At 39.8% G+C, this 20,780-nt stretch overlaps 2 protein-coding genes across 3 annotated transcripts in view; both read left to right on the top strand.

Annotated features, from left to right (window-relative positions):
• Nucleotides 1-20,780, top strand: part of LOC137252357 (uncharacterized) — a 162,492-nt gene that overhangs the window by 7,525 nt on the left and 134,187 nt on the right. The gene's annotated exons all lie outside the window — the stretch shown is intronic.
• LOC137252358 (gamma-glutamyl hydrolase A-like) overlaps nt 1-20,780 on the top strand; it is a 56,987-nt gene that overhangs the window by 6,987 nt on the left and 29,220 nt on the right. Inside the window, exon 2 of the mRNA XM_067787922.1 lies at nt 17,343-18,190. Within this exon, the coding sequence (XP_067644023.1) occupies nt 17,835-18,190 (356 nt within the window). The 5' untranslated portion in view covers nt 17,343-17,834. The remainder of the gene's footprint in view (nt 1-17,342; nt 18,191-20,780) is intronic.

Raw genomic sequence — 20,780 nt, 5'->3', positions numbered from 1 at the left:
CCTACAAATTGGCCGGACGGAAATACAGCAGCACCCTGTTGCTGTAGCTAGTTGTTTAACCACAGCCGCTAGATGGGTCTCCTAAGCATTATCTAAGCGAGGATAGGCGTTTTTTTTCACGCGCAAACGAAACGTATACGCGTGTAAAAAAAAAAACACGGCTACTATAGCATAAATAGCACGGCTACTATAGCATAAAAAAACGCTTATCCTCCCTTAGATCATGCTTAGGAGAGCCATCTAGCGGGGGTGGTTAATTGACATGCACCATTTTAAGAGGTGATACAAAGAATTAGTGTAGAGGTGAACCATAGACACATATTTCAGCTGAATCTAAGTATAATGCGTATTGAGATTTAGTAGTACTAATTTTATGCGCAGCAATTTCAGAGGTGTATTTAAAGTTTGGCGCTTAGCAGTCCAAATAAAGTTTAAGCGTAAACGTCTATAGATGTAAAAAAACACACAGCTTTTGTTATAAAATTCAGAATCACACACACCCATTATGGAACAAAATTTATGGGGAGGGTCAAAAACAGAAAAATAAGTGTCAAGTAATTTGTGGAGAGCGCTGATACACATATTAACTTTAAAGCAGCTCGCAAAGGATGTTGCTGATGATGCTATGAGTTGTGGATACGTAAGACTTTAACCTCTTAAAACATAAAGATCCAAGTTATGACATTGACGTGTCATGTTTTCAATGGCAATGTGGGTTTAGCGCCTCTAACAGCGATTTCCAAACTATGCTAAAACTTGGGGGTTCTCCACGTTGACCACCCACGCACGATCCTTGTCCCGCTCCAGCACCTGAAAAGAAAATAAAACAATTAGTTTCGAATATTTTACAATATAAACAAATAAATACACTTACATCTGGCAGCGATTTGGTAACGATAAAGAAATGTCAGAATAAAGCAAATGACATAAAAGAGTAGTTGTGGGAAGGGTTTGCCAGACAAAAAATAAAGTGGAGAGTTGGAGTGTGGAAAAAGGGGGATAAATATACTGAAAAGCCTACGATGAGCCGCACTGCGTGAATGAGTGAAAGAAAAGGAAATATGTTTCGCGCCAAAAATGAAGTTGAATCATGCGCACTGCGCGAAATTGAGAGAGAATGGGAGTGATTCGGAGAGAGAGATAGTAAAAAAGCGCTAACGGCGAAAAAATAAAGACTGACTGGTTGACCAATAAAGCACACGGATGTGCTCCGTATAAAAAGGAGATAAAGTCCGTCAAAAGAAATTGTAGCAGGCGCGGAAAAAAAGAAATTTGAGATAAATATCCGTAACTCCGCAAAAGTAAATTATACGCGGCGCAAACTTAATTCAGTAAATTATAAAGCAAAATTTAAGCCTGCGCGAATATCATTTAGTGCAACAGCTCGCCACGCGAATATCCGTTGTGCAAAAGTGCATCATACCAATCGAGCCTGGATCAGTTAAGAGATCACGTAGAGATTTCGAGATACCAAGAAGAAAAAGAATTTTAATGTATTTGTATTTTAATATATGACTCCTTGTAAGCTCATGGGCCTCTCCCTCCAAACCAACTAGCCCGTTATTTGACACAATCGGCGAGAAACACCGAGCGTAGGTTCCCTGACCCAAGCTTAAATAGCTCTTTCAGATAGGATTCAGGTAGCCTAGAAGTTTTGTTTTGCGAGGCAGATCGCCAACCGAAGGGCGCAGGGTCTCTTCTTCTTTGGTGAGGGAGCTCCAAGAGCAGCCAAAAGGGAAAAAGACTATGAATGTATAGTAGATTATTGAATCGAGATATTGTTATTAATAAATCTGTCTATCTTTGTTTTGAACGTGAACGTAATGTTGATATAAATTGAATATTTCTTGAGGGGAAGGGAAGGAAGCATAGGTGAAAATTCAGGATTGGAATGACACCAAGGGGATCGCGTAAGTATGGTACGGTAAAAAGGAGCGGTCCAAGGTAGTCACCCTAACGGTAAGTTCAAGCGAATGCAGACTAAGAACGACTATGTTATATGCGCCCTATCTCAATGTGTATCTTGGGTTGAAAACCCCGACCAAAAATACTTTTTTTTTAATAGAGTTCGCTTGAGCTATACTCGCAGGAACGGTAGGTGTAACTCCAATCCTGGGAGTTGAGATGCCGAAACCCAAGCCATCTTAACCAACCCGCAACATACAATTTTGTATACAAAGAACTTATCTTCTTTTTGTTCGTGAAATTAGAGGGAAATTAATTATTCAGTTTTTGCCTGAAATTATCGAAATTTTGTTCTCGTGCAACCACATATAATTTTTTTTTATGAATCAAACGCCTGCAGTGTATTATAACACACGATATCAGGTGAGGTATCCGTCAAAATAGCTCGTGGGACATAAGAGGAGAAGTAGTACCGATTTTAAGACAGATGGTAGCGGAAACGCAGCAAATTTTGCTAGCTGAAATGCGGGAGAGCTTAAAAGATATAGCCGCTATGTCCCATAGCACAGGTAGGGAACAAGGAGCTGTAGGACGTGAGTATAGGCCGCAGAATAAAAATAAAAAATAAATGTAAGGCGCGATAACCTCCGAAGAGATCTAAGGCCGAGCTTCTCTTCCAATTTGCATCGTGCTTCTCTTGATTTTCCCTACAAATTGGCCGGACGGGACCTACATGTTTTATGCCGACTCCGAACGGCATCTGCAAGGCAGATGAGTTTTCACTGAGAGCTTTTCATGGCAGAAATACACCCGGAGCGCTTGCCAAACACTGCCGAGGGGCGACCCCGCTTAGAAGAATTTTCCTCTAATTGAAAAACCTTATTTCTAAAATTTTGATGTTGCTTTGCCCGTGGTGCGAACCCAGGGCATACGGTGTGGAAGGCGGAGCACGCTACCATCACACCACGGTGGCCGCAGAATGGGAAAAATAAAAAACGTAAACACGATTCTAGTACAGATTCAGTTGAACAAAGGTTACCACAGAGTAGGAATGTGACAGGTGAGGGCAACACTAATGCAGGCGGAAATAGCCAAACTCCCGCATAACGTGCTACGGCTTACGGAGTAACATACAATGAGCACCCTACTTCCCGTCACAATCCCAATATGCATAGTAATAGACCGCCTGTTGTGAATGTAGAAGCATATCCGTCATATGATAGGCCACAGATTGGTCCAAACATCGAAAAATGGGGAATCAATTTCCAGGGAAATCGTGACTCCATGCCGGTAGAAGATTTTTTATTTCGTTTAGAATACTTGAAGGGGCAGTACCAATGTCCTTGGTCGGGTATCCTTCGCGACTTCCATCGACTACTGAGTGGGGAGGCACGTGAATGGTATTGGTTATATATCCGAACAAACGGGAATGTGGACTGGCCGACCTTAGAATTTGCGCCTCGCCGCCAATAGGAAGCAGACTGATAGGAAGCAACGACCAGGAGGGACCATCGACGAATATTTCCATGTGGTCGGCACGTTGCGCGCTCGCTTGAGAAACCCATTAGCAGAATATGAAATAATCCGCCTGGTTAAAGGAAACTTACGTGAGGCGCTGGCAAAGATCGTGTACCCAATCCAGTGTCATTCTCTTGAGCAGCTCAGCCTGGACTGCAAAGAAGTCGAGCGGACGTTTCCACGACGAGAGCGAATGACGAACTATGAGTTCACTGCTAGAGTTCACCACGTCAACGAAGTGACTGGTTTCGAAGATCAGGAAGTGGTGCCTCCAAGTGATGAGGGTCAAGTCACTATGTAGGAAATACACCAGCGCGGATCGCAAAGGAAGCCATCACTCTGTTGGAACTGTGGACTTGAAGGTCATTTCTTTACGGACTGCATGGCACTGCAGCGCAAGATCTTTTGTTTGAAGTGTGGAAAGGCGGACGTGATAACTCCGAAATATCCAGCGTGCAACCCATCGGGAAACGTACGGCGGAACGCGGTAACATCGGGGGGATCGCGCTCTATCGTAACGAACAAAACTAAGAACGCCATTAGAGAACCAAATCCGTCTTATAACGAACGCCTAAGAAAATATCTCGAATCGCCCCAGCGCATTTTTGCGGAAAGCGCTCTCATGGGACGTAGGGCCGTATCGCGAAAAGCACAGAAAGCACGGGATAGGTTTAAGAAACGAAAGAAATTGAGGAAGGAAGTAGTACGCAGTTAAAAGCGCCTCTCGTACGGATGCTCGAGTGTTCGCCGAAGTTCAAATAAACGGTGTACAAACACGCGGGTTATTAGAAACAGGTGCTTCGGTCAGCATTCTCGGACGAGGATGTCGTGAATTTGTAGAGGAAAATATGATCGTGGTTGAGCGTTTTGTATCGACAGTGTGAACCGCCAGTGGTCACCCACATAACGTCTTGGGTAAAGTCACATTACCCGTAAAATTTAGAAATTCCGAGCAAAAGATTACTTTTGTTTATGTCCATATCTGGAACAGAAGGTATATCTCAGGTGGATTTCTGGCGCCTCTTCCAGTTAGCACCCGAGGTGATATCGGTGAGCGAGATCGACCTGGCCCAGGTAGAGGGCGAAATAGGTAACGAAAATGATAGAAGAGAGCGACGTTTACCGCATAGCCTGTCGATGGAACAACGACAACGCTTGGAACATGTGGTAAAGGGATTTAGAACATTTGAGCAACACGGTCTCGGACGTACACAACTAGAAAAGCATTCGATCATATTGATAGATAACGCAGTGCCTTTCAAAGACCGCCATTATCCGCTGTCGCCGGCAATGCAGAAAATTGTCTACGACGAAGTCGATAAAATGCTGGCGTTGGGGGTTGTTGTTGTTGTTGTAGCGATAAGGTTGCTCCCCGAAGGCTTTGGGGAGTGTTATCGATGTGATAATCCTTTGCCGGATACAGATCCGGTACGCTCCTGTACCACAGCACCATTAAGGTGCTAGCCCGACCATCTCTGAAACGATTTATGTGGCCACATTAAACCTTCAGGCCATCCCCTCCCTCCCAACCCCCAAGTTCCATGAGGAGCTTGGGGTCGCCAGAGCCTCGTCTGTTAGTGAAACAGGATTCGCCGCGGATAGGTGAGGTTGACAATTGGGTTTGGAGAAACTATATATTGCGCTGGCAACCTGAAGGGTTGCGCTACACACCCCTTAAATCTGGTATTTTAGTCGCCTCTTACGACAGGCATACCTACCGCGGGTATATTCTGACCCCCTTACCCGCTGGGGCGGCGTTGGGGCGTCATCAAGGAGAGTGAGAGTCCATGGAGTAACCGCACAACCGTAGTTCGTAAACCCGGTAAAAACCGTTTCTGCCTGGATGCTAGGAAACTCAACGCGGTGACGGTCAAGGACGCGTACCCGTTGCAAAACATCGAAGGAATACTCAGCCGGATTGATGACACACATTTCATAAGCAGTGTGGATTTAAAGCATGCCATTCGGCCTATGTAATGCCGCGCAGAGATTGTGCCGGCTAATGGACCGAGTAATACCGCATAGACTGAAATCTAACGTGTTCATATATCTAGATGACTTGTTGATTATTGCCTCAGATTTTGAATCACACTTAAAATACCTCGCCGAAGTAGCGACTTGTCTAAAATTATTTACTTTTCAATTAATGCATATCATAAATATCAACCAGTGTATTGCATACTAAAGCCAAAAGTGTGTCGTCTCTGATAAACTTTATTATTATATTATAACGAAATATTGAAATTATTGCAATCCAATCAATTGATAAAAAACGCAATGAGATAAGAAAATGAAGTGGTATTCGATTTGTCTATTCGGTCAAAGCACAAAAATTACGCTTAAATTTGTTATCATCATTTCCCACAACAACCGGTCTCTTCTAATTACTGAAATACTTGGTTTTATTCCTGACCAAATGTTGCCATTTAATTTGTCCCATACGCATCGATAATGCAATTCCTTCTTGAAAACATGCCCGAAGGCTGCACTGTATGCCATTCTGAACATTCCACCTGTAGATCTGGTGGCAAAGAACATCGCCTTAACAACTGCAACGAGGCTCACCCCAGCGGGTTAGGGGGCTTAGAATACCGAATTGATTCCAGCGAAAATATAGCGAATATATAGCTTCTCCAACCGAATTTTCAACCTCACCTACCAGTGGCGAATCCTGTGTCTTTAACAGCCGAGGCTCTGACGACCTTAATGATTGCTTATTACCGGAACGTACCAGGCTCAGTGTCTTGTTTCCGTATCTTCGCTTCGAAGAGGCTCTTAGAACCACAATAGAGGTGGATGGTGGGCGTAAGGGTGCCCAAATGGCGGACGCGGCGATACATTTGTAGCTTAAAGGCTTCCGCAACCCATTTGTCAACCTCACCTACGCAAGGGCAATCCTGTTACAAATACGAATGTATCATACACATATGTATTTAGCAGACGTGGCACTAGCGACCCCAAGTTTCTCATAGAACGAGGGGGTGAAGGGGCGGGATGGCCTAAAAGGTTAATGTGGTCATTTTAATCGTTTCAAGATGGTCGGGCTAGTACCTTAATGGTGCTTGTTACCGGAACGTACCTGACCTAAGTCCGACAAAAGACCATCAACATCGACAACACTCCCCAAAACCTTCGGAGAGTGTCTATTATTAAAACAACAGCAACAACAACGAGTATAAAACGTGGGAATTCGTGCTCTGCGCTTTCGAAACTAAGTCTAGTTATTAGGAGTGATACGGCTGTCAGATCTAGAAGCAGCAAGTGGCATAGGTCATAGAAATTTTCTAGTGTTTCCAAGAAAATGGAGTTACTACAAGATTACTTATTAACTGAAGTTAATTTTGTATTTCTTCTTTGTAACGTTTACCATCATATAAAGACGGTATTATCATACGATTGCTAATTAGTATATAAGATATTGCACAATAAACACTATTCCTTTTTCATTATCATTGATCAAAGGCTCAAGACCGATCATAGGGGTTTTCAGTTTGGTCGTTAAACAAACTTCTGGTAATACTACTAATTCAGTTTGTGTGAGGTCCTCATAGACCGGCCAGTTCAACCTAACCTCACCTAAATTCACATGAAACCGCAATTGCCTCTAGAGTACAAAGTAGAGCTTCGAATCCCGGAAATACCGAGCCATTTTTACAACTCAAAATTCCAAGATTAAATAAAAAAAATTGGGATTTCGGGGCTATTTCTTAAATTGGTTAATTATTTTAACTTTCAATTTGAAACCACAGGAAATCCTCTTTTCCTGATAGAGTACCAGTTGAAGCCAATCTTATCATAGAAGCCGCCGTTATGGTCGCTCGATGTTAGTGACATATATTTGACAAATTTGCATACATGCCAGAATGTTCAAACAGCTTTCACGGGATGTCTCCTTATCACACCCGAGTATCAGTTAATCAGGGTGGTAAAAGAGGATAATATGTATATGCCGTTTTCCTAGATTTGGTGGGAGGGGGGGGGGGGGGGGGTGTGGCGCAACCCTATACATACCCGTAACAATTATATTTATTTATCATGTGTGGGTCTAGCGACCCCAAGTTCCCCACGGAAGGAGTTGGATAACCTAGAAGGTTCAATGTGGCCGAAAATCAAATCGTTTCCGCGATTGTCGGGGTAGTACCTTAATGGTACCTACATATTACCTAATGCTATTTCCCTGATCATATCGAATCAATATCCGTAAAAAGATCATCAACATCTTTAAATCTTCCCCAAACCTTCGGACTGTCTCCTTACATTTATAATAACATTTCATCACAAAATCCATTAGCAGAGGCTCTTAGTATGAAAATAACAAAACGAAATGTTGAGGTATTAAAAGCTAAAGGTCACGACTGGAGTCCATGAGAAATTCGTATTTTTATCTCTTGAGAAACACGTTCGTTTTAGAGCCTGAAAAACACGATTTTTGAAAACTTATTTCGAGATAATAATTTATCTATAAGGAGTGGGTTTTTTTGGCCGATGGATAAGTTATTTTCTTCTAGGATATGTACCCTTAATTTCTGAAAAAAATTAAGTGGCTACTTGAAACAGTGAAGACGCCAGAGCCAGCTAAAATTGACAAAAAAGGATAAAAATTACGTATTTTCAGTACCAGGTTTTTAATTCTAGATACTCGCGATAGGATTTATTATTTATTTTTAAACAAACTACTATCTTTTACCTTTAAAACGCCATATCGAGTACAAGGATATCTCTAATAGAAAAATTTTTTCAGCTATAATAGGGAAGCCTAAAAATGACGTTTTTCAAACTTTGAAATTCGACCAGTCCGAAACCAGTTGTTATAAAAATTAAATGTGTGTCAATTTGTTCCTTTAGGACCCCAAAGAAGTGTCCCTCAAAGTTTGAGTGAAATCCGAGACTAGGCAGCTTTTTGAATTAGACGTTTTCATATGGATTGACTCAATTATAAAATTGTTGTAGTGAATGAATAATATTAGTTTAAGTGTAAATTTTAGCAAATAAACTGAATGCATTTATTAGTTTCATTTGTTTGCATTTTGTTTATGAATGATAACAAGATGATAAGGCTAAACGTGATCGAAGTTACGCCAGCAAAAAATATCAAAAATACATTAGAATGGTTTACCCGTGGGCTCATTAATTTGTACTTTGTTTGCTTATTAGTCGTTATATTCACTTTAATCTCATCGGCTCGTTTTATTTCCGCGGGAACAGTACTGGAAATCCGGCCATATTTTGAGGCTCGACACTAGCGACCCCTAAATAAGGGAAATAAAACAACGCATCAAATAGCTCGTGGATAAACTCAAGCGGGCGAAATGAGAGGAGCATTTAAAGAACTGTAACTTCTCTGCCGGTGTAGGTAACCATAGCGGGAGAGCGTATCTTTACTGAGAGCGTGACTGACAGCATATCCCTGGCGCCCCCAAATAAAAGAAGTAAACCAACGCATCCGACAAACACAAGCCCAAGAAGTCGGCATAAAATATCTTAAAGTCCTATCAAACCCGACTAAGTACAAAGATTTTTGCCAGCAATATGTAATGTATTCCTCTGTTGGCAAATCGAAACGGCAGGAGTTCAGGCACGCACATAAGCACAGCGCGTCTTCTATTACCATCAGAGGTTGACGAAACCATCAAACACGCTTAAACATCCAAAGCAGCAGGCCTAGACGGTTAAGTCATGTCGATGCTTTAAGACTTTGGCAATGAGGGATATCTATGACATGTACTCAACCTGTGTTTGTTCGTCATCCGCGAAAAATAGAAAATATCGAGGGTGGTACCGCTGCTAAAGCATGGGAAACTAGCTAATGTGGGAGACTCATATCGTTCGATATCTCTCCTATCGCTAGTAGCCCTGACACTCGAAGCCATTCTGCTTCCCTATTTCACTGCAAACTTACGTCGCCCATCATCAGCATTGCTGTCGAAAACTAAATCGCACTACCACCGAGCTAAATGCAATCAACACACAGATAAACTCCGTATTGAATCAAAAACCACACAGAACAGTACTCGTAGTGCTAGACTTATTAAAAGCTGTTGATACAGTCAACCATGGCACGTTACTGCAAGGCTTGGAGGGGTCCCCTCTTGCTCCTAGTCTCAAAAAGGTGGACAGCAAATTATCTGTCTGGTTGGCATGCATCGGTGCAATTTCGGAACTTAACATCTAAACCCAGATAAACTAAACAAGGGGTACCTCAGGGTGGTGTCCTATTCCCACTTTTATTTAACTTCTACATTTCAAAGCTTCTTCGTCACCAGAAGCAGTTACCTTTAGTTAGAGTTACCATCCCGACTAACCCATTTATGTGCTATAATAAAATAATGAGGTAAAGATAAAGAGACGCTCATTACCACTTACAAAGTAATGGTGCGGTTGCTTCAATGCTATGCGTCCGCGATATGGTCGCCGAGCCTAAAGGTTACTCACAGGAAGAAACAGCAGGCCTGTCAAAAGACCGCTTTTAGAACTGCTATGGGCTCTCATCTTATGTCCCCAGAGCACCACCTACACAGCGAGGCGAGAAATGAAATGATGAACAAACAGTTTCTGTTGAATGCGCAGATACCTGAGCATCTCAACAGACATTTGATTGAAGACCCATGGACTTAAGAAGTAATCTCCACAAGCATTACGAAGAAATACGGCACCTTTCATTTTTTTCATTTATTGGAAACCCAGTGCTCAGCCTAAGCGGCTGTAACTGTAAGTTAAACCCTGTAAACTGTAAGTTAGACCCTGGCATTTAATTCTATGCAGACAGGCAAAAATTCTAAACACTGTTGATTTAGGCTCGTTGGTCTACTAATAAACCCTCATATAATTAGTTTTAGTATCATCAATGTACAGACATCGACCTCCTAAAATTTCATTATATGTATCCATCTGTGTATGCAGAGTTTGTAGTAAGTAAATATATATTTGCTGTTATTTACTTTGTTGTATCTGCAAGTCCTAAACACCTTTTGAAAACTCGCCGCTGGCTATACAACATTTTTGCTAAAATCATCATTAATAATTGTTATTAAAAAAGTACCTAAAAACAACAAAAGCGTTTCATCAAGTCGGGCTTCCCCGTTATTTGAAAAAAGAATCACACATAAAAAGCTAATAACTGGTTCTTTAATAGCCGCAGTAGATGACAGCTTAAGTTTGTTAACTACAGATGTTTGAAACAGTTTTAGTGCTTAATTATCTTACGCAATAAGTTTATTTATCTATTAAAGGTGAGAGGGGAAGTTACCGATTACCCGTTGTATCTGGATCACCGAAGGTATTCGGGATTACTGAAAATTTATTAGGTAAACACACCTATGAAATTGCTATGAGTATCCGATTACTTGATTAAAAAAAAGCCGTCGTAAAACTCACTTCAATCTCCAATTTTGAAAACACTTTTTCATTAAACTCCCAAATTAATTAACTTTTTAACTGGGGCGTAAAAACACGTAAGAAAAAACGCCGATTTACTTTCTTTATTTCTCACGAGTCATCTGATTTATTGTTGCATATAGTGTAACGAAATTTATGGAAATTCCTGCAGCTTCTGTTAACGTTCGAATCTCTAAACTGTCGAATAAATAACTCAAATATTCAGTAAAACAAAGCCTTATTTATTTAGATTACTTTGGGAGTAGTACTTCACAGTTACAATTGTCGTGTGCTTCACTAAAGCATGTTAAATTCAAACTGATCGATTCTCGTTTGCACCGCGCTGCTTTTATACTCTCAGGTAGCCTCGTTCACCTATTTCTCCTAAGGTCTAGACTTTTCACGAACATGCCTTCTGGAACAGTTGTATCTCATACTTGGTTATTTAGCTATATACATGTATATGTGGGAGTAACAACTTCTGCTCTTAGCTGATGATAATATGATGTGTGATTTGTTTCTCTTTCTTCTTCGCTCTTATCTGTGGCCTACATGTTTGTATGTGAAATAATTTCTTTGCTTTAAGCTGCTGGCTATGTGTGTGAAATATTCTTCGTTGTCTTCTATGTATGTGTGTAAAGGGCTTACTGTCGTTGTGTTTATTTGCTAAACAGCATGGTGATGTTAGAAATGCTAATATTCGCCACAATAGCTCATGGTATATTTATGGGATACGATTTTTCTGGAAAGTGGAAAATATATTTACAACTCCGTTCAGAGAGCGTCCCTGTCGCGCTATGAAACTCAAATTTTTTTCCAACTAGGAGTGATCTTTTCAAAGGCTGCACGATAATACTTATAGCTGCAGCTGCTCTTCCTAAAGTATCCGCAGCGGTGATATGGAGTCAGTGAGAATATCGAACTAAAGCGTATTTGGTAGTTTTATCGCTCTTAGAGACCAGCTGCTGGTAGAAAATTGATCAAATTATCGCCGCATGCCTACCAGATGAAGATCCGAGTCAATATTGGGACTTTGTCTGAGGTCCCACTGATCCCGACGAGATTGATTCGGTTTAGAGCTTTTTGATCAATAGACATCCACACGAGTTTATTCGTTGAGCTTATTCTCTGATTCAATCATTTGAAAGACAAAGCTATTCACAATTGTGATGGGTTCAAGGTTTAACTGAAAGACTGAAAGCTTCTGTCGAGGTGCCGAAATACCGGTATGCGCTTAAGCGACGTTTATTTGGGAACAAGCATTAACACAAACAACAACATCAGCTCTTAAATCAAACGAAGGATCACTTTTGCAAATAAATGCTTCTTTGGACTAGGTAGGCATTTAAAAAATAAAGGCCTCTCCCGACAAACGAAAACCATGCTCTATTAGTCACTTTTCGTACCCGTCCTGCCATATGGTGCGCAGAAGCATGGACTATGACAACATCAGATGAAGTGGTCTGGGAGTGTTCGAGAGAAAAGCTTTTCGAAAGATTTACGGAATTCTAGACGGTGGCAACCGGAGAAGATTTAATTATGACTTGTACGAGCTTCACGCAGACATCAACATACTCCATCGAATTAAAGCGCAGCGGATACGCTGGGTAGGCCATGTTATGCGAATAAAATATGATGCTCCGACTAAGAAAGTATTTTTATCGGAACCCGCATATGGAAGCAGAGAGAATTTTCTTAAATACAATACTAAACATCTATAAACTGTGACCTTACTTTATTGCTTTACATCTAAGAAGTTATTTACATCAGCTATTTTTAAAATTTTTACCGATATCTAAATCCGTGCGCCACCTAGTGAAACTGTTTGTCATACGTGTTAAACTGTCATTGAATTCTGAACCTAATTTGAAATTTCAGGTCTCTAGCTTATTAAAACCGTTGCTATTTTGCTGATATTGTTTCTCTTTCTGTTTCTTTGGCTTAGTGCCCTGACTATGTGTTGGAGGTTCAAGTTTCTAGATCAATAAGAAGTTATTTAAAAATCGATCGCAAGATTTCGCAAGCTTTGTTTTGGTATTCTAAATATCTAGATGCTGTATCTTAAACAAACTAAGCTATGTTTATACTTACAAATATCTAACTCACCGGAAAGTTAATACAAGCTCGATAGCAAAAGCTTCAAATTTCGACGAGCTTTTCAAATATCACCTTCCCGGCGTTCCATCATGTTGCATTGTCATCGGGCTCTTGAATATGTTTCAAGTTCCAGCATCGATTGCAAGATTCCCCAATACGTTCTGAAATCGACTTAATATAAACTTAAATTTAACGGAAGTAACACAATGGCTTTGAGGCTTACCAAAAAGTCGAAACAGTCGCTGTCCATTGTGTCTGACACTCTTAGCTTAGTCTGTTTTAGAGGGTTAGCGTTTCGCTCTGAGTATGATTTTTACGAAGTTGCTTTTAATTGGCACTCTGCTCTTAGCATTTTTGCTGTAACTTTGTCGACAATAATTTGGCTGACTCCTTGGTCAAGTCGGTTCTGGCTCCATTGCAAGCATTTGAAGAAGATCTGTTCAGCATCGTTATTGTCTGCTCAGCCGTAAATGCATGTAAAGTCTTTGACCGGTTTTATTCCGTACAGATATTTCTTGAAGTACCCATTTCCAAAGGAGATTAAGGTAACGTACCGGTCTATCTCGCCAAAGATGATGCTTTATGCTTTAAAATCTGTGGTTAGTTTCGTTGTCCATATGTCCCATTGTTAATTTTTGCAGCGTTCTTGCCACAGCCTAAATGTTTTCACTCTGTTCCTACTTTTTTGCTTCTTCTTTCCAGCTTAGTAGGTTTAAGGAGGTTGTTCCAATTATCACTTGTACGGCTCGCCCAGTGCGATAAGCGGAGGCTACTGTTAGTGCTGAAGTTCGCTGAACAGATAACAGCGATAACTTTTCTGACGTATGTCACACAGTTAGGAACCGCACAGTAAAGTGATAAGGTCCATGAGCAAGTCCCGTCTATTTTCTGTTCGCCTTCCAACGTTTGCCACTTACCTACGAAACCTGTTTAGAAGACCACTTAGTCGCATGTTGAATTTGAGACCATTATATAAGTCAATTAGTAGGATAAATAAAACGAACACGACGCAAATTGGAAGAGAAGCTCGGCTCTGCGCTGCAACGCATATTATTTCCATTGTACGGGGTTCCTCTAAACATTGATATATAAAGATGCCATCACTGAGACAGCCTCTAAGGATCCGGCGTAGGTAGTGCGAGCTTTGTAGTGGATCATCTAAGGAACCAGTATTTGTCAAAGCCCTAGAAAACTCTTGGATACCAGCATTAGCACAAACAACAGTTTCAGCTCTGAATTCCAGTGAAGAATCACTCTTGCAAATAAATGCTACTTTGGACTATGTAAGTAATTGAAAAGTAAAGTCCTCACTCGGCAAAGGAAAATCCTGCTCTACAAGTCACTTATCGTCCCCATTGTTGTTGTTGTTGTTGTAGCAGTGCTTCGCCCCATCCAATAGTACGACCGATCACAAATTGTCATCAGTATCCTTCCGGCGCAGAAGCATGGACCATGACAACATCAGATGAAGCGGCTCTGGGAGTGTTCGAGAGAAGTTTTTCGAAAAATTTACTGAACTCTACGTGTTGGCAACCAAAAAATATTTAATGATGAGCTGTAATAACTTTACGCAGACACTGCCGTGGTGTGACCAATTGGCACCAGTTAACCCAGCGATGAAGCGACTGGCGCGGCGCGCCTTATTACACGGCCATAATTGTTTAAACGGTAAAGCACCACTTAAGTTGGTTGTTGTTGTTGTTGTACCGATAAGGACACTCCCCGAAGGCCTTGGGGAGTGTTATCGATATCGATGGTTCTTTGCCGGATGCAGATCCGGTACGTTCCCGTACCAAGCCCGACCATCTCGGGAAGGATTTGTTATGACCACATGCGACCTTCTAGACCAAGTGAGTAAGGTTGTTTCTGTTCATTATAGCAGCCTTCCGATATTTTACTTTTTTGTATGACTCTACTTCGGCAATAACTCGTCCAATGCGTCCGGCCCTTGTATGTACTCGCCTTAAGCATAGACTGTTTCATCCCTGTCATTTCTTCTGTCCAACGGTAAATGGCCTTATTATGGTGTTTATTTTACTGCATTGGTATAGAATTATAATATACCTGTTATATAAGTCGATATCAGGAAATAACGTTCCAGTGTTTAGTTTCGATACGTTCCATCTGGTGTTTATAATTGTATCTGCCCTAGACGCTTCTTGTGAAAATACTAGGAATAGAGATGTAACGGCTTCTCATTAAAAATTCTACTAAAAATATTTTTCAGAATTACAATAAAAACGTCAGTGCATCTCTACAAACTTCTTCGTTCATTATTACAGCAAACACCCACTGCCATAAAAAGTATTATTTACTACTCCAGCGGGGTAAGGGGCTTAGAATATTCCCGATGCAGGCATACTTGTCGTAAAAGGAGAGTTATATCCATATATCTAAAGGTTTGAGGAGTAAAATATACCTTCAGAGGCAGTCGTTGTGCGAGTGTTAGTACCAGAGCGTGCCGAAATCATATCCGGCAAAGTACTGATCACATCCGTAATACTCCTTTAACCTTCGGGGGGTGTTTTTTCGGCTATAACGAAAACAACAACGTGACGCTTTAGCCTAATGACGCTATAAGTAAATTCTTATATATTCGATTTATGGTGTTAAAGTATTGAGCAAAGAATACCAAAAATAGCTTTTAAATTGTTGTACTCCGTTCGGTCGTGTCACGGTTTGACTCATCTTCGACGTTGTTCGATTTATGGCTTTTAAAGCTTTCAAATTTGCAGGCAGTGCCATTTCTATTTTCCAAAAATTTGTTGATCCATTTTTATTAAAAAGTTGTTTAAAAATTTTGTTATAAGTAGAAGGGTGGATGTTACAGACCGAATTTGTTCCTCTAATCTGGTAAAAAAAAGACTATCAAATTTATTTAGTTTTAATCTCAATTTTTGCCCAAGTTATTGTATTGTATTGGCGGCCACCGTGCTGTGATGGTAGCGTGCTCCGCGGGTGTGGTACGTTCACACCCCGGGCAAAGCAACATCAAAATTTTAGAAATAAGGTTTTTCAATTAGAAGAACATTTTTCTAAGCGGGGTCGCCCCTCGGCTCTCAGTGAAAACTCATCTGCCTTGCAGATGCCGTTCGGAGTCGGCATAAAACATGTAGGTCCCGTCCGGCCAATTTGTAGGGAAAAGCAAGAGGAGCACGACGCAAATTGGAAGAGAAGCTCGGCCTTAGATCTCTTCGGAGGCTATCGCGCCTTACATTTATTTTTTTTATTGTATTGTATCGAATACTAGCAGTTCGATACGTCACTATGCTGCTAGTAAATAAATGCACAACAACATGACAGCAAGCAGCCACACATACATGTAAACATCAAAGCAAGCAGCCTCGCATATAGGTAAACATCAAAGATAAGAGCGAAGAGAATATACATGTGTATATATATAGCTAAATAACCAACTATGTGATACAGAAACGAACAAAAAGACAAGCAAGTGTTCGCGAAAGGTCTGGCCCAGGGATGGGCGTGAGCTTAGCACATTCTTAGTGACCATATACGTATACCATGAGCGAGAGCACAACGACTACTTCGTCAAAATCAGCGGCAGTGAGGAAGTTTCGCACGCGCGCTTAAAACAGAGTACCAAAGAATATGTGTGACACGTGTTCACTGTAAAAGCGCTGAAATCAAACTAAATAAATAATTGAGCGAGCATGAACGCTATGAGTTCGTGTACACTAACACATTCTCAGTATGGTAGTCGTGTATATGTAGTAGTGCCCACCCCTGGTCTGGGAGAAATAGATAAAGGATGCAACTGAGAGCATAAGAGCAGCGCAAGGTGAGGAACAATGAATCGGTTTCATTTTAACAAGCTATAAGTGTAGTACGCGAGTAGTTAAGTTGTGAAGTACTACTACCAAAGTAGTGTAGTAAATAAAGAACATTTTGTTATACTGAATATTTGTGTTATTTATTCCACAGTTTGGCGATTCGAATGATAATAGAAAGTGCAAAGTAATTTTGAAACACCTAAAATTCGTAATAGTATTAAAAGGCTGATGGATGAATATGCATAAATACATACATTCTGATATACAAAGTCTTTTTCGCCATTGATTTTTTTTGGCGATTTTCAAAAACTAACTTAGTCGTGCCGCAAGTTGACTACTCTGCAACGTTTAAAATTGGGCAGTCCTTTGGGCGCCAATGAAGAAAACAAGCCTGATTTATGCGACACAATTGAATATTCCCATAACATTTTAATTTATTTGTTTCCTTTGAAGTACTACGTTATATATTGAAAAAAAAAAAAAAAAACAGTTGATAATCATGCTTACCATTAGTCGACTTGAGGTGGAATAACCCATAATTTAAAAATCTTTTAATTATTGTTATCATTTCTCTCATCACTATAATATTTTAATCTAATTTTATTATTTAATTGTTTATATCATTTTAGCACTTTTTTGTTTGCTCTTCTTTTTTAGTTACATACACACTTTGCCTGCTGCCCAAACATACGCTATATACATACATACATACAGCGAGCCAGCACAATTCTATACTCAACACATTGCGCCCAATTAAAAATTAAAACATGCTTGGCATGTATGAATAGTTGTAGGAAAGGTTGTATATGTGTGAGTGCGTGTCTGTGTGACGTATTTATTTGCCGCTGCTTCGCCTACCTCGCACCACTTAAAAGTTGTTTGCTTACCTGTAAATATTCAAAATTTCACATTTCATTGTCATAGTTGACAGCGGAAAGTGAGCTTCCATAGTAAGCTAAATAATAAAAATTCGCATGTGCAGATATTTTGTTTATATTTATTAGCGTAAAATCGAATAAAACGTTTAATTTGTATACGCGTTGTAATACGAAAAAAAATATCGAAACAAATACAACGTACTTATAAATCTCATACACAAAACATAAGAATAAAGCCGTTAACCAACGACACCGTTAAATCTCCGTTACAATGGCAGTGAAACTACTTCCTGCTAATAACAACAACATAAATTCATCAGCAAGGACGATTGCCGCAACACTACTCACACTCTTCAGTACTTTTTGCATTTTGCATAGCTCACTTGCATTAACAAACATTGGCAATAATTATAAATATATACACACAAACAAATATGCATATGATGTTAACGATGATCCAAAGGTAAATGTTTACGGCGAGAATACGCGTGCAATTATCGGTATTCTGTCACAGGAAGTGTCAAGGTTTGTGCAACGCAACTATCCAGATGAGAAATATGAGAGTTATATTGCTGCTTCGTACTTGAAATTTGTTGAAGGCGCCGGTGGACGTGCAGTGCCAATTTGGTGAGTACACAATTCTAGTTTATTTTTGATTTTCCTTAACATGCCAACCTAATATAAACGCACGCAAGTCATTTTCTATCAAAAATGTCTCATGCAGATATAACTTGTATGAGAGCAACCCAAATTGAATTTGCTGCGTGAAAACCTAACTCGATTTCCAATTTTTGTTCTGCGTGACATTAAGATTTGACGTTTGCACACATACTCTACATTGTCGCAACGCATGCTTATTTGGGTTTGCGCAAAAAACGCCGGTTGTTTGCGTGCGCTAAAAAAACGCAGTGCGGTTTTATTAGGTTGGCATGTAAGTACTTAAGTGAAGCTGTATAGACTTAAAGGAGTTGTATAATGGAAACTATGCAAACAGGGGCCCGTATCGTGTATTACGATCCGTGATCGAATTGAATTTTTTTAATCGGAATAGCACGGAAATGGTGATGCGGATTAAGAAAACACTTGAAATAGTGGCTTCGAAAGGTTATTAGATCCATAATATATTGTCATTTTTACGAGTAATTAGACAGATTCATATCAAACGATTTGAGTGAAATTAGTTTTTGATACTTGATCATAAAACACGATACGGGCGCAGCATAAAAACCGTTTTCGTAAATCTTCACGAAAATTTCGATAAGTAAGAATACTTAGAATTTTTCTTTTTGAGCGCGTTTTAAATTTTCTTCCATACTATGGTTCAACTATACGGTTGGCTCATCTCTACAGCATCACCATACCTCAGTTTAGACTGTCAAAATCTGTGTGTTGATATTGGGCGAATGGAACGGAGAGAAAACATAAAAACTTCGCAATTCTTGTGTGTTGTGGGAAAATAATCCGCTAAATTAGATGCATTTACTAAAAAAAGATAACTTAAAGTGATGTGAAACTATTTTATTTTTTAATCAAAAATTGACCACCGCGGCATTAAGTTATTGTCAATATGTTGGTTACATTTTGAGTTTTTCATCTCCTTTCGACAATCAACATAAAATCAACTGATGAGATGAGCCAACCATATAATTGAGCAATGCTTCCATACAAAGGATATATAAAATATTTTTTCTATGGAAAAAAAAATTGAAAAAAAAAAATATAAAAATCAATGTAACTTATAGCGACCGTGTTGTTACTGATAGCAGTAAAGGGGCATTTCAATGTAACTTTTTTACTCGACTCGCAAACTTTAAATAATTCCTCTTTAACCTCTTAACTTAGAAATTCTATTATATACAGTAGCGGGCAGAAAAATAGCTCTGACCATTTTTTTTGTCAAATTCCGCCAATTAATGTTTTTTTACTTCGATATTTTAAGAGCAAAAAAATCCTATGAATTTGTTGACTGAAAGCAAATATTCAAAACACGTTTTTGAAAAATTTTAAAACTCGAGAAATTTCGCCGAAAATTTCGAACTTTTTAGTGGCAAAGCGAATTCAACAAATTCGCCGTGCTTAAGAATGTCAAGTCGAAAGAAAATTTTAATTGATTTCGATTAACTGGCATATTAAAGTACAAGGCGCTGTATGGAAAAGAAAAAAGAAGCAATCAGCTGTTGGGATAACAACATCTGGTACTGAATTCGCCTTGGTTTGACATTTCTGAACTTTTTTGTGTATAAATAAAATACAAGTTATAGGTATGTCAAATGGTTTTTAGATAGTTTTTTCAAAAGGTGTTTGAGATTTTTTTCTTTACAAAAAAAAAAAAAAAAAAAAAACGTTTGATATTCCTGGCCAACATGTATCTGGCGCTACAGTTTTGAAATGTCGCCATTGATGACAGTCGCCGTTTAAGGATGATAAGCATCAGGTCATTTTGGAGAGTGAGACCTGGGTATAGTACGTCATTGAGTGAGAGACCTGAGTAAGAAAGTTTAGAGGTATTGAAAACTACTCGAACTTTAGTAGTCGTGCTGTCGGGTTTTATCACTGCGTGATGAGAGAGGGAAAGGGAGGGGAATTTACCATCACGTATAATTTCACGAGAGCTTGTGGGTTCCATGTGATCGAGTGTTAAATATTCGCCCAGGACTTTGGTGTACGTTGCTTTAGGTTCCGCTTTCTTTTCGAGGCCCTTGTGTTGGGAACCGTGGATTTGAATGGGAGTTTCACCACGTATCGCCCGTCTTCTCGCCGATAAGTTGCCTCTCTTCTTCGCAAAGTTTTTCCTACTGCTCCCAAAACCTTTGGAGTAGGTTAGATAAAGATTCTTCTGAGCTTTCGACTACCTGAGTGGAGAATGCTGATATATTTTCCGAGAGGCGCCCTTTTGTAGATATTAAAATATGGAGTTATGGGCTAAAAAGCTTCCGTCAATATCGTTTTTCATATAAGAGATAAGAATTTTAGGAAGAATGTCGCTACCAATCACTATATCTATTCTAGCGTGCGCGAAGCAGTTGAGATCCGCGAGTGGGAGTGAGGCATATTTCTCCAGCTTAAACTGTGTTACGTTGAACGTTGGCAGGAAATTAGTTATTCGGGGAGTATTATCGCCATTTCTTTTCGTAATTTATGCCCCATTTAACAGCTAGAAGCTTCAAATTTCACCAACGCTGTGGAAATTTTGTAAGATATATCGTTAATTAAATTA

Source organism: Eurosta solidaginis, chromosome 5 (genome assembly GCF_040869045.1).
Source record: "Eurosta solidaginis isolate ZX-2024a chromosome 5, ASM4086904v1, whole genome shotgun sequence".
NCBI classification, from domain to species: Eukaryota; Metazoa; Arthropoda; class Insecta; order Diptera; family Tephritidae; genus Eurosta; species Eurosta solidaginis.
This window is presented reverse-complemented; position numbering and strand designations above follow the sequence as displayed.